At 46.2% G+C, this 14,485-nt stretch overlaps 1 protein-coding gene across 2 annotated transcripts in view; it reads left to right on the forward strand.

The window, feature by feature from the left end:
* Positions 1 to 412: 412 nt before the first annotated feature.
* The window catches only part of gbe1b (glucan (1,4-alpha-), branching enzyme 1b), a 76,352-nt gene continuing 62,279 nt past the window's right edge, over positions 413 to 14,485 (forward strand). For both annotated transcript variants that reach the window (XM_048980752.1, XM_048980753.1), the window contains exons 1-2: positions 413 to 565; positions 11,620 to 11,789. In XM_048980752.1, coding sequence (XP_048836709.1) covers positions 468 to 565; positions 11,620 to 11,789 — 268 coding nt within the window. In that variant the 5' untranslated portion in view covers positions 413 to 467. The remainder of the gene's footprint in view (positions 566 to 11,619; positions 11,790 to 14,485) is intronic.

The raw sequence follows: 14,485 nt of genomic DNA on the forward strand, positions 1-14,485 counted from the left end.
TTAATTAATAATAAACACAGCAGAAGCGGTTGGATTCTGCTGTACAGCAAACTAGCGAGCTTAATGGAGCCTATAACCCCATCCAGATCTTTACATTTCATTCTAATGTTTTAGATGGCAGCGGGAAAAATTATTACATTGATATGCAGTAATATCAGAGGGCAATGATAATGCATCCGCCTTATTGCACAAAGGTGACCCTCCCAGTCTGCAGCACATGATTTCTCTCATCTCGATTTCTTCCCCTTTCTTCTGTGCTTCCGCTTCCGCTGCTCGGAAGAACACGCGCCGCTCGTTTTGAAAACTCGGCCGATTTAAGGAGCCGAGCCTAGCCGATAGCAGCCGATCACAGACGATCACGGTGAGCCGCCGCTTGATTGGCTGACATACTCCAGGTATACTGGTGGTGTAGCTGCGTCCCATTCAGTTTGGCCAACGGTGCTCGATTGCTTTGGGCTCTCCCGAACATGGCTGGCTCCTCGGATAATGTTACAATCCCCAAATTTAGCAAGCTCCTCCAAATGGACCCGTACCTTAAGCCGTACCAAAGCGATTTCCAGCGGAGGTAATGTTTAGTATTTAACAAAATAGAGAATATGACATGCGCGGCTCGCGCCGTGAAAGTCAGAACCCCTGTGTTTTCTATGTATCCCTATGTTTGTGTGCGTGTATATATATATGGTAATATTCAAATTCATACGGTGCTAGCGTTGATATTGCTGAAGGTGACAGCGGTATGGCTGATGTTCAGGGTCATTCTAACGTCCGCACAGGCTTGTCAAATGTGTGACATTATACACCTTTAAGTGCTACGATTCTTTTATTATGAGCAAGGAAGCTGATATGATGCAAGTTGGCAGGATGCGAACATTCATTTCTGGTCTGCAGAATTAACTTTAACTAGTTATACTATCTTAACCAGGGCTGATCATTCCTGCTCCTGGTGACGTACCGCCCTGCAGAGCTCAGCTTCAGCTACTGAAGGACCTGATTATCTGTATCAGGTGTATTATATTGGAGCTACACTTAAGCTCTGCAGGGTGGTGGATCTCCAGGAGCAGGAATGATCAGCCCTGATCTCAACTTTCCTATTACCCTCAAAAGAGCAGAAACATTGCTCAAAATATAATTTATAAATCTAAGGACCCTAACTCTGGATGTGATTGTATATGTTTATCATAATTCATACCATGAAATGCACGAAATGTGGATTTTTAATATATCGATGTGAGCAGGGTGTAGTTGAGGATAAGTCTCGATGGATGCTTCAGCTATGAATCACATTGAGAACAGTACATTAGGCGTGCAGGCTCTCTTCATTAGATTCAAATGCATAATATGTAACAAAATATAGTTAAATAAACGTGTTCCAGATAGTAAATTTGCGCCCACTTTGAGCTAAGGAAAGTTTTCAGAAAATATAATAATTTATAAATAAATAAATGGGACCTAATTTTCATGCGGCTTTTTCGTGGGACAGTGCTAATGAACAGAGTTATGTTTACCGAAGGCTCCAATCCGCAAATATATTTTATCATTTGTTACTTTTATTTTTTTTTTTTTATTAAAAAGCTGTACATTAAGTTGCAAGGGACAACATATCCGCCGCTTCCTTAATCGCGGTGGCTCCTGTCTGCACGTGAAATATCTGCTGCTGTTATCCAAATGTAGGGCTGCTAACGTTGATCGGCTGGCTGGCGTGAGATTTTCAGTTCGAGACTAATCTGCGTATCTTGTGAATAGTTTGTGGGGTTTAGAAACCATCACAACGCCTTTGATGTAGCTCATTTTGGGTGTATAATGGAACAATATTATTTGCCCTAAGATTTCTTGCGTGAGTGTGAGAGTCTGAAAACGTGAGTGTCACGGTAGATGGGTGAGAGTTGGTATCGAGAAATGAACGTTAAATGGGTGTGATACACATCTAGATCAATCTGAAAACGCACCTTGTTTTAGCAGTGGAAAGGGGAGTGTTTAAGTGTTGTGCAAGACCCCTTATTGTCTGCAGCATAAGACATGTTGCTGTCTTTTATTATTAACAGGGTGCATTCGGGACATAGGAACCATAAAATGATTTTTTTTTCTCGTAAGCGATTTACTTGACTGTAAATAGCTACCTTTTGGTGTGAATAACTGGCTTCAGTTTCAGTAATGGCACATGCAGTAAGATCCTTAAGTCAGTCAGAATTATTCATTTTTATGAGTCATTCCATTGCTTTGTGCACAGAAACACTTGCCACGTGTTTTTCCAGAAAATTTAAAAACCTTCTGTTGTATAGTTTTCAGATTATAGGTAGCGAGTGGAATAAATGGATCCTCCGGTTACTCTGCCCAACTATTAAAGGGCAGTTATAGTCCACATTGGGAGCTGGTATAATACACCAGGGCTTGTATGTAGATTGGTTTTTGTATCATCTAACAGTAAATACAGAAATGCAAGTTTGTTTCACATTTTTGTCGAATGGTTTGTTGTTGGGTATCTAACTTCTTGACCTTCCCTATGACATTAATACCAGGCGGGGTCACATGTGCTTCGTGAAATGGGGAGGGAGGGGCCAACTGAGTCTCTCGCGATAACTGCTTCTGTTACACGATATATTGTCCCAGAAATACTTGCAATAAATGATATTGTCATTTTAAGAATTTTCATGCCACTATTAGATCATAATAATCCAAGTGCACCCTTTCAAAGAGCAATTAGGATTTAATCCTTAAGAATATTCAGAGACCGAAATTGGAATGTCAAAAATATCCTAAATAAAACCACACAACCAACCCAGTTTTGCTGAGGTTTGACCCAGAGACACAAACAAATCTGTCATTCATTGGCCATTGGGTGTCTCTGTGGTTGAAGTTCATCAGGTCTAACATGATGCCGGGTGTTGACACTGGAAGTATGAACACTGTAGACCGTGAACGGTACGGCACTGCGGTGCGCTGTGACATGAAGCATGAATCAGCCCTTAGCTGCCCCTGCGATAGAACAGATGAGAGGGCGGAAGCAGTGTGACTGTTTGAAATGGTGGTGGCAAAATTATTGAGGTTCCATCCATATTTCGTGTGATAAGTCGGTAGCGTAATTATCATGTCAGCCCCCCCCCACCCGTTATTTTTTCGCTGTTCATGTGAATATATTCCCTCCTGGGGATAGGGATTCCAAGCCAGTGGAGGAAAGATGGAGGTGGACTCTTCCCACAATGCAATAGGGGCAGCCATGCATCTCCAGCGCTCCCACCAACCACTCAGTCTGAACCTTCGGTCAGAGTTTTGTCTGCCTGATGGTAAAGGAGGCAGAATTATTCTCCTCCTGACAGAGTTGCTGTTACAGACGTGCCCCCTGCAACCCTCTCCCCCCCCCGCTTGCTGAAAAGGGCCGCCACTGCCTCCTGCAGGGTCATGGTTGTTTCTGAGGTGGGAGGTGACCCTACTGGCTGGAGGTCTGCCTAGACTCAAACGCTGAAGCCAGCACCGAGCCACATGGTTCAGATCACAAATCGGGCAAGTGGGGGTGGGGTTAGGGTCGGGGGGAGGTGGCAGTTACGCCCACTGTTGGCTTAACTTCTTGCATAGAAATGCAAGTTCTGTCAGCACTGAGACAGTGAGGCCGCTGATGCTAAATGGGGACACTGGAGAGAGACATGAGTATTGCGATAGGCGGTGAATGGCAGAGAGGTCAAAGACCCATACATGTGACCAGAAGTCACTGGAAATGACATTGCCTATTAATCGGCAGAATAGTAATTTGGGACACTGGCAGTGTGTCGGCACAGGGACACATAGACAAGGCTTCTGTTCTTCCCTCCGAGCAGCGAGGCCTGATCTTCGAAGCCTGTCAACTTGTTCCTTTAGCGATAAGTGGTCTATTACCCCGTCTGGACTGCCGTCACCAGAGGCGATAACATGTACTGGGACGACTGTCGAGTGGCCGCTCGGGGCCTTGCTGCTCGCCCCACCCCCCTAAAAGCCTGAGCCGTGCAGTGCTGATTTTCCTTTAGCTCCGGCTGTTTGCACTGGCCTTACGTGGGACCGTGGGTGGTGACCGCCGACGTGAAAACGTGGCACTGGTATCGATCCCCCTCAGCGAGGGGACCTTTTAGACTTTGCAGTGTGATTGTAAGTTCAGATACCTATCATTTTGACTGAAAGGCCTTGAGCAGGTTTAAATGACTGGGGATGAACACAGAAGTCTGCCTTAGTGCTGGGGGGAGGGGATATGGGAATGTAGGAGAACATAAAATACCTGCCCCTTATGTTCTGTCTTTTTTTGCTCTGTCATCTAAGCCTAGATGCGTAATTCTATGTATATATGTATAGACATGTATGTGTACACATGTACATGTACAAGTATATTATCATTTTAATAAATAAAGATGGTCCTGTCCCCTATCTGTGTGTGCAGATATTGCGCGTTCTGTCTGTGTTGCATGCATTTCGCCTGGCCACTCCAGGCAGGTAGTCAACTAGATGAATTGGTATCTTTGAATTGCCCATAGAATGTTTTTGTGTGTGTGTGTGTCCTGTGATGGACTGGCATCCCGTCCAGGGTGTGCCCCTGTCTGATGCACTCTAGGTTAGACTGGAGGCTTTGCTGCACCCCTATCCAGGATAAATGGTTGGAAGATGGATGGATGGATGTAAAATATGCTGAAGGCTACCATTCACTGTCTTTTTGTGATATGACCTGATTGATCTTGTGGGCCTGAAAGTTGTCTGAAAGTTGTACTTTTTTTCAGAGTTTCCAAAATGCTGTGAGAAGGCAGTATGGGAAATCGATGTATATGAAAAAAACTTTGCTGGATGGATTGAAATTGTTTACTCGTATAATTACATTCCAATAGCTTTGGTTCTTCCATTCTGGTGTGGAGTGGAATAACTGTCATTATGCAGGTATAGACAGTATATAATACATAAATGAATATAATTACCAGCCTGAAAGACAGGCATGTACTTCAAGTAAATTCACATCGGTTTCTCATTGGCATCAAGCTGTGTGTAATTATGTGTGCATTAAAAGCAATTAAAACGTGACTTTTGTCCAGCATTATTGCTTTCTCTTTACTTTAGAACAGGGGTGGGAAACCTGATCCTTGGAGGGCCAATTCGGGTTTTTGGGATGACCTCTCAATCAGCCAATAATGAAACAGTTATTCTCGACTCCAGTCTTGGGGACCCACTGTTATTGGCTGATTCAGAGGTCGTCCCAAGAACCCGCACCGGCTCTCCGTGGATCAGGTTCCCCACCCCTGCTTGAGACGTTGCTGTTTGAGCCCTCCTTTCCACAGGCTTGAGGGCCAGCTGCCGCATGTAAGACAGGGCATGTCGGCACTGGAGCTTACATCCTGGGATTCTCTTAAAGTAAAACATCATTTGTCCCGGATGGGGTGGATGAACCATGAATATGTTTAATAAGCATTTGCATAAGCTTGGCCGTTTATGTGCAGCACCGGGCCAGTAGGGGGTGTGAGAGTCCCGAGAGGGTGCCCTACTATTTTAGCCTTGAGCAAGGTACCTGACCTGAATTACTCCACCTGTATATCTGTATAATTCACCTATAAGCAGCTGGACACTAAACGTACTGAACTGCACGTAATGCTGGCAAATGGCTGTTTGCATACAGATCAAGGCCCCGTCGGGAGGATTCGCCTTGTCAGCATGAGCCGCAGGCTGGTTGTCCTGGCCTTATGGGTGATGAGAAAGACGCCCTTTCGCCTGAATTTCGCTGCGCAAACGCTCTCTCTGATGTCACGTGGCATAAAGCGACGTCGATTCCACCGAGGCCCGAGTGGAACGTGAAGTCGACTGTGAAACGACACGGAGGGCGATCAAAGAGGTCTCTCCGCCCTGCCCTGTGATGTGGACGATCGATGGAAACGGCCATCTGTTTTCCCCTTTTCCCTCTGGGGCCGTCCCGGTATCGGAACTACGACAGTTGTAGCGGAGCAAAGATGAAGATGGATGGTCGGAGGCGTATGGACCAGACAGGATGACGCGAACGGAAGGAAACCGGCTGAAGGGACAAGCAGCTGACGATAAACGGAATCACTAGGAAGCAAAAATGGTAACCGCGCTAGCCCGGAACTCCAGAGCTGCCCGGAAGCGATCCGAGGAGAATGGAGCCCCTGGGCCGTGAAGAAGCGCCGAAAGACGAGGGGCACCCTCGAGACATTTCTCCGTCGTCTTATGCCTCCCCCCATAAGAATTGAGTCCGTTCCTGGGAAGCGGACAGAGACGGACATGTTAAAAGCGGCGCCTGCCAGGTTTGAAGATGGCGATGCACACGCCGGTTCCCTCCTGCACTCGCTGGAGCGGGGACACACCCCGGGCTTGGGGCGAAGCTGGCGGCGAACAAGCAGGGAGCCCAGAATCGCCGCAGGATGCTGAGCGTCTCGCATCGCAACGCGTGGCTCTTGGGGGGAGGTGCAGATGGAGCGGCCCGTGGGAGAGCCATATCTTTCATTCATTTACACTCAATTCTGTTTTGTTACATTGTTCAGGTCAATCTGGGATATTTTCACATAGTTCTGTTTCTGAAACTAGCTCTGGAATGTTGTGCTAGCATTTAAAGATTTTATTTTACGTTATATTTGTAAGTTTGTTGGTTACATCGATAGATAACAGCCATCCAAATAAAGCCTAAAAACTCCTTTACTTGCCAGAACAGTTCTTTGTCTTTTTTATTATTATAATTTTTTTTTTTTTTTGAGACCTGGATTGATTCTGAGGAACAGCCAATCAGTGGCTTCATTTTCCACCTTTGCCGTGTAACTGTTAAGGTGTAACGGCGTCATAGCGGGTATTCATTCAGGAGAGCGTGCAGATGTGCTGTAACAGAAAAGTCACCGGGGTCTGTCAGGCCATCGTGTGGTAGTGAATGGAACGCACTCGGCATTCTGTGAGTTCCATCTAGTGGCAGAAGGCTTAAAAGACATTGGTGCTCGAATATGCCTTATACCTGTATATTTATTTATTTATGCTTTGGATTGACGCTGAAAGCCAGCCAAGGATCTTCGGACTAAGAGACTAATGGAATAAATGTTTAAAAATGCCCCTGACCGGTGACGCATCTTTGAGAAGCCGGTCCTTATATATGCAAGAGGTGCTCACTAGATGCTGACCATTCTTGCGGTCTGCCTGTTTGCTCTGCTGTTTCTGACGATGCATTTTGAGCAGTTTAAGGACAAATTCATTTAAGTTTTGGTCCCCTAAACACGGGGGGGGGGGGGGGAAGTATAAATGTCCAAATGTGCTTTAGGGGATCTGTGCTAGCTGAATTATTTGAATTAAATATGTGCTGTATTGGGGCGGCATGGTGGTGCAGTGGTTAGCACTGTTGCCTCACCTCTGGGACCTGGGTTTGAGTCTCCGCCTGGGTTATATGTGTGTGGAGTTTGCGTGTTCTCCCCATGTCGTCGTGGGGTTTCCTCCGGTCCTCCACAGTCCAAAAACATGCTGAGGCTAATTGGACTTTCTAAATTGCCCGTAGGAATGCATGTGTGAGTGAATGGTGTGTGAGTGTGCCCTGCGATGGGCTGGCCCCCCATCCTGGGTTGTTCCCTGCCTCGTGCCAATTGCTTCCGTTATAGGCTCCGGACCCCCCACAACCCTGTAGGATAAGCGGTTTGGAAGGTGGATGGATGGATGGATGGAGTTGCCGTATTAGCATATTTCTAATATGTACATTTTCACATGGTGGTAAATGTCTGGCCTAATGAATGATTTGAGCCTGGTTCTGTAAGTACAGATTGGTCATGCTCTGCTGGGACACCAAAGAGAACGTGGCACGGTTGTCGTCTTCCTGCCGTACAGGAACGGTTGGTTTCTGGTCCGTTAGAGGATGCCGTTTGGCAATAAGCAGGCTATTGCTACACAACTACCTCTGCAGTCGGCAGAGATGAGTTGAATATTTTCCCGGCGTGCTGTCGGAGGCTTGAGCTGTCATCGTTTGTGTTTCCTGGCAAACGCCTCTTCGCTTGCGTGTCCTCTCCCTTAGCTCCGAGCAGGGAGCGTGAGAGCGGCAGCGCCTGAAGTTCTGCTGGAGCAAAGCGGGAGACGACTTATGGGAGCGGACCTACCTTGGCTGCATCGCAGCTTGTGCTTCCCACTCGCTGTTAAACTCCATTTGTCTCATGCCAGAGCCTACATTCGCTTCACGGACATAATGCCACACATATTGTATTAAATTATCCATCCTTCCCTCTTCCAAGCACTTATCCTTACTCTGGGTTGTGGGCCGCATTAGATTCAGAATAAACAGCGCTATCCCTGTTGACCCTGGCTAAGATAAGCATATAGTAGATGGATGGGTGAACAAACAAGCTTTGCAGACAGTGCATGACCTGAACTGCAAATTATCTCGATACTTAAAATAAAAAAATACGTCAAATGCACTTTTGGCCGTTGCTGTGTTTTGTTTGAATGACAAAGTCGAAAGAGAATCTATATTTTCATATATGTGATCAGATGCTTCAGATCCACTGAAGATTGAAGTTATTGCCATTTCTTTTCCACCAAGTCTATTAAACATCTTTTTGTTAGTTGATAAACCTCATTTGAGATTGCCTCAAGGATAAGGGGGTCAGATGGGTGGAGGTTGGTAGCGTGGCTGAAGGAAAGCGTGGTTCATCTGGGCAAAACAGCATAGTTTTATTACCCTGTTCCTGAACTGCTTGAGTGAAATACCCAGCGGCAGAAATTGTCTCGATGGAGAAGTAGGTAACTATTAACCACGAGCCTCTTGTATGTAGCTGTATGCTGGGAAAATGGCATAAAGGTATTAAAACTGACCCACTATGATTGTTTTTTATTATTATTATCATTATGAAGGTCTTTCAGTTAAACCATTACTTTTGAAACCACACAAAGATGTCAAAGGCGAAGTACAGTCTGTCTGGACTTTAAATCGTGAGCTGCTGCGCTTGTGAGACAGCCGAAAAGCTTGATCTTTACTTTGAGATGAGCAATGTGCTGTTTTTTTTTTTAAAACCTTCAGTTGTAGTAGGACATGTATGTACGTTGCTCGGGACAAAATCGCCTGTTAAGGATAAATGTATGTCGCTCACCAGAGCCCAGGCACTGATTACTGTGCAGCAAAAGCTAAAAGCCTCCAGGTCTTTCAGCCTCGCTGCAGTAATGAGGGTAATGGCATGTCATCAAACGGACCGGCGTTCGCGACGCAATAGTTTGCGAACTGCAGAGCTGTTTTGCGCCGGGTGGTGCAGGTACCCATGGTTTTGATTGGAAAAGCCTTCTCTGCTTAAAGTTTGGATTTTCTTAAGATGCACTGGGTGGCGGGGTGGGGTGGGGTGGGGCTGATTTTAAAGTTTAGCGTGGGTGAGACCACTGTTCCCTAGTGCCAAACCAAGTTTTTAGCTCTAACTCAATGCTTCGCTGGCGGCCAAACGTTTTGCTGCAATGAACAAAACTTGTTACGACTGCAGTTATTTTCCTGCTGTCCCTGCTATACGGTCAGTAGTATCTACACCGCTGTAAGATTTTGTTTCTATTGAGTGCTTTCAGCTTTGGTGTGGTGTGCTCCGGGAGTTCACCAAAGCCGCCCCCCCACCCCGAGCACACACAGCATCCTTTTATCTCGTCACGCCTCGGTTCTCGCGCCTCCGCCGCGGTTTGTGATAGGTGCACTTCTGACTTTGGAATTCCCGCGTGCGGCTTGTCGCTGTAGCGTCTCGCGGAGTCCGCGGTGCAGTAATCCGCTGCCACTTGTAAGTGAAGGCGGGAGAAAATTATGAACCGGTAGCAATAAATGCAAAATAAAATGAACATGCTTAATACTATTAATCATTTATTCAGTGTATTGTATTGGGTTGCAGCCGGGTTAACTTGCCAAGCTCGGGTAGACAATAAATGGGAGGGATTAGTTATGCACGTATTAATGCATCCCCTACTAAAGGAGACTCGGTTCTGGGTGTGAGCCATGCGTGATATCGTTCAGAAGATAGCATTTTCATAGTTTCTGTACCAATATTTCGATACGCTGCAACACAACCGATGGCTGCTTGGGGGGATGGGGGCTGCTCTTAAATGTCACTTATTTACTGAGGAAGGAAAATATGAGACTGGATATGGTATTAACTTAAGAGCAGAAGTGTGGCCACCTGTCATATTACTATCCTAATATTATTCCTCTTCTTAATGGCGGTCTCCTAGCAACCTGTGTAAGGTCATGACCCGCGGAATGTTGCCAACCTCTAAGACAACAGTGACATCACCTGATCAGTTGCTCCTATTGGCCAGGCTTAACAGATTAAACGTTATTGAAAGTACTTTGTATTTTGAGTGTATCCGGCCCTTCTGTGGGCTTCTGCTAATTTAGGGGAGTGCAGTTCTGCTTTCTGACCCTATTTAGTTCTTGTAGTTGGCGTTTTCATTACCGCCTCTCACAGTGTTTCCCCCCATGTGCTGGAAATATAGAGATAAGTGCCCAGCGATGATTAGAAGGAACTGCGGCCCGGTTCTGTGAGGAGAATGGCTTTCAGTGGAGTATCTCGCAGGCCAGACGTAAACGTGTAACAGGTTCATTAGATATATGGGGGTCCAGGGGAAATCGTGTTATTGTTTGCCTTTGAATTAAACACGAATGCATTTGCATAAGTTCCAGCAAGATAGCGGCATTAGACGTGGTTCTGAAGGTTTTTCGAGAATCAGCCGGGAGTCCACAAAGGATGGGTGGGGGGTGGGGGGGGGTGCTACTCACCTCGTCTGTAGGGTCACTGGTACTAAAAGATTCGTCAGACGCCTTGATCTGGCTCTGGTCTGAGTTCGGTGAGTTGAATGATTTAACTAGGCACCTTGGGGGAGGTTCTCATTCTGATATGCTGTTTTACCCCCCCCCCCAACGCCAGACCAAGGGGCAGAATTGTAGCCCATAAGGGTGCCTACAGCGGGGTTTGCTGCTGAGCCGGTCGTTGGAGACACTGTCATCGAGGAGAAATCAGCGGAATGAAGCAGACTGGCCTGCAGGTGGCGCTCTGGCTAGTACGCCAAGCTATTGAGAGAGAATACGCCGGTTTCTTCTATATCCATCCATCCATTTTCCAAACCACTTATCCTACTGGGTCGCGAGGGGTCCGGAGCCTATCCCGGAAGCAATGGGCACGAGGCAGGGAACAACCCAGGATGGGGGGCCAGCCTATTGCAGGGCACACTCACACACCATTTACTCACGCATGCACTCCTACGGGCAATTGAGCAACTCCAATTAGCCTCAGCATGTCTTTGGACTGTGGGGGGAAACCGGAGGAAACCCCACGACGACATGGGGAGAACATGCAGACTCCACACACATGTGACCCAGGTGGAGACTTGAACCCGGGTCTCAGAGGTGTGAGGCAACAGTGCTAACCACTGCACCACCATGCCGCCCCGGTTTTTCCTATATATACTGTTAAATCAGTTAGTCATCATAACGAAAAAATACAAGTTGGGGTTGCAAGGTGTTTTGTGTTGTTCTATTCATTTCTCATATTATCCCAGTTTTTTTCCTATATAAATTGAAAATACATTGAAAATAGCCACTCATTTTTAATGTGAGTATATAGTACCAAACGCAGCATTTGTAATCCTCGATAGTGAAGCTGCTGTCCTGTGTGCTGTGTTTTGAAGGTATGAGCTGTTCCAGAAGCAACTCCACGTGCTGGAGGAGGCAGAGGGCGGCTTCGATCGCTTCACACTCAGCTACCAGAGTTTTGGTGTCAACCGGCAGCCTGACAACGGGCTCCTGTTCCGGGAATGGGCCCCTGGGGCAGAGGCCCTCTTCCTGACCGGAGATTTTAGTAAGTAGCCCCTCGCCTGTCCCATGTTGCTGCTCCCCAGCCCTTTTCCTGTCTGTCAACACACTTTTTTTTTTTTTGTGTGTGTGTGTGTGTGTGTTGGTTACCAAGGAAACTGCCTGTAACCTTTATAATGTATTTCTTACTTGACAGAATAAAACATATAATGGTTTATAGACTGTGCTCTCCAGTGGTTTGTGAATTTGTATGTCAGTCATTTCAGATGGAGATATTTAATCTTTAATAGTTTTTGTCAAATCTATGGGTTTTAAACTGTACTTGTATTTCTTTCAGTAGTTTGAAGTTCATCTATTCATATCTATACATGGAACTGTTTGGAAGCATCGGGTTACTGTTTCGCCCCATGGAATAAGATGTTAACGGTGTGGCAAGGTTTTCCGCCGAATGTCCGTAGCTCATTTAGCAACGGGCACCCAGTGAACCTGGCAAGGCGCTGGGCAACAGGCCCATACTTTAGACCCCCCCAGGAGTGGCATGAGGGCCAGGAATGGACATGCGCACCATCAGAGGCTATGCACCCTCTGATAGCTGGGGAGAAAAGAATATTGGCAATCCCGTGTGTGTGTGTGTGTGTGTGTGTGTGTGTGTGTGTGTGTGTGTGTGTGTGTGTGTGTGTGTGTGTGTGTGTGTGCGCGCCCGTTAGCCTCTGAATATTCAGGTGAGAGGCAGCCTATTTCACTGTTCATTCATCCTGTGGATTTTTGGAGAAGGTTGGTTAAAGAATGAAGATGAAAGCTGAATTGTAGACATTTTGCTCCCCAAAAGTCAAACCCACTCTCACACACACACATGTGGATACACACACACATACACAGACCTGCTGCCCACCCTCAGATCATTTCAGGCCCCCCTGGAGCTCCCCCCCCCCCGCAGAATGCTGCTTGCTTTCTTTGGGATTTATTTATGACGGGGAGCTACTTTAAAGCCGGCCGTGAGATCAGAGGCCCATAGCTGGGCAGCGTCGGCTCGTTCCTGCACTGCGCTTCGCCTGGGCGTCACCAGCTCCCGAAAACACCAGCCCTGCAATTACTGCCGGCTTTTCGTTAGAATCCCCCTTTGTATCCATCTCTCGCAGAGAGAGGTGGCGGAGAGCCTGTCCCAGTGTCCTGCCTGCCCTCCCGCCCTCTGCTTACTGCGGAATAAAATAATGAATAAACAGGGATTAATATGCGTGACCAGTTCAGGGACCAGAAGCACAACTATTTATAGTTATTTATTTAGTTATACTGTAACTTGGGGGTTGGTCTGTGTATTTTTTGGTCTGCCAAGCAATAAGTCTGCAAATTATCGAAACTAATCAATTAAATACTTCTATTTATACTTATAAGTACACATTAAAAAGGTTTGCTGTTTTTGCAGCCAGAAAATGTTGCTATAAATCATACTATTTCACAGATATTTTTAAAAAGTAAAGTAATCTTAAAACGTATACATTCTAAACCTTAAGCATCAAAGGAGGCCCCAGAGAGATGCCTGTACCCACCCCCACCCTGAAATTAGCTTTGGGGGGAGGGGGGGATAGGGGATCAGCTATTGCAGTGTGCTGCAAAACAAAAGTAACGTGTGAATGTAGTAGCAGTAAAATGCAGTATGGTGACACAGATTTTAACAGCTTTTTGTTCTGCGTGCGTAATCTCCTCTTCAGCCAGTGGGTGGAGCACTCATCAATACCTTCTGCCGTGACGCTCATTTGGATCTGATTCATATTTCGTTTGATATGCTAAACAAACCTTAAATTGGGCTTATTTTCACTGGATTAGTGCTATTCTGCGATTTGTAGTAATTCGGCCTCTCGGGCTGCCTGGTGCTCTCCACATTTTTGCTGCTTCTTAACCAACTTGTTGTAAAAGTCTTAATAGCGACTGGGTGGCTTTAAGAACCTCGTAAATCGCAGCCTCGCCGTGCAGCAGCAGTCGCCACAAAAAGCCATACGATCGAGCACCAGGCGAGAGTCTGGCCTTTATAAACCCTTGAATCTGAAAAGGCCTGATTTACACCACACGGTTTTACTGCTTTGTATACGGGAAGAGAGTAGTGCTAGATGTGACTGATACTATGTTTAGGCAAACCGGAATTTATGTCAGATATTTCATTTATTGGTCTTTTTCAAAGTATTTCTGTCACCGACTTATCCTACTAGCTGATTTTTTTTTTTAAAAGTAATAAAAAGAAAAGATTTTTTTCAAGTGAATTTTATTAGCTATGGTGCAGTTTAATTTCTTCAATTGTTTCATTGCTGGCAGTTTTTTTTTCCCTGCTTGACTGTCAGTTTTGTGTGGCATTTGAAAATGATATAAGTATTTTGGGCCTCTTGGACCCTCTTCCATATGGCAAGTATATAGCATTATGCTAGCAGCTGCTCATAGCGGTTTGCTTGCATACAAATGTATTAATGTGCGCTAACAGCCCAGAAAAGCGAATGTAAGCAGAGAATCGTGTGCAGTGAGGCTGGAGAAGCAAGCTTACTGGCCAGTGCGAGAGAACAGCGGGCAAACTGCATATGCACTGATGCATCGCTTTGGCAGTATCAGCCAGGGTGTCCGAAATCCTGCTAATAAGTTGCCAAATTAAATGTCAAGGAGGTCTCGAGTAGCTGTGCAGCAGTGATTGCAGAATCTGTGTGGCAGATGTGGGATCTATGGTATCTGCCTTGAGTCAAACCCCCCCCCCCCCCACCC

Source organism: Brienomyrus brachyistius, chromosome 17 (genome assembly GCF_023856365.1).
Source record: "Brienomyrus brachyistius isolate T26 chromosome 17, BBRACH_0.4, whole genome shotgun sequence".
Taxonomy (NCBI): domain Eukaryota; kingdom Metazoa; phylum Chordata; class Actinopteri; order Osteoglossiformes; family Mormyridae; genus Brienomyrus; species Brienomyrus brachyistius.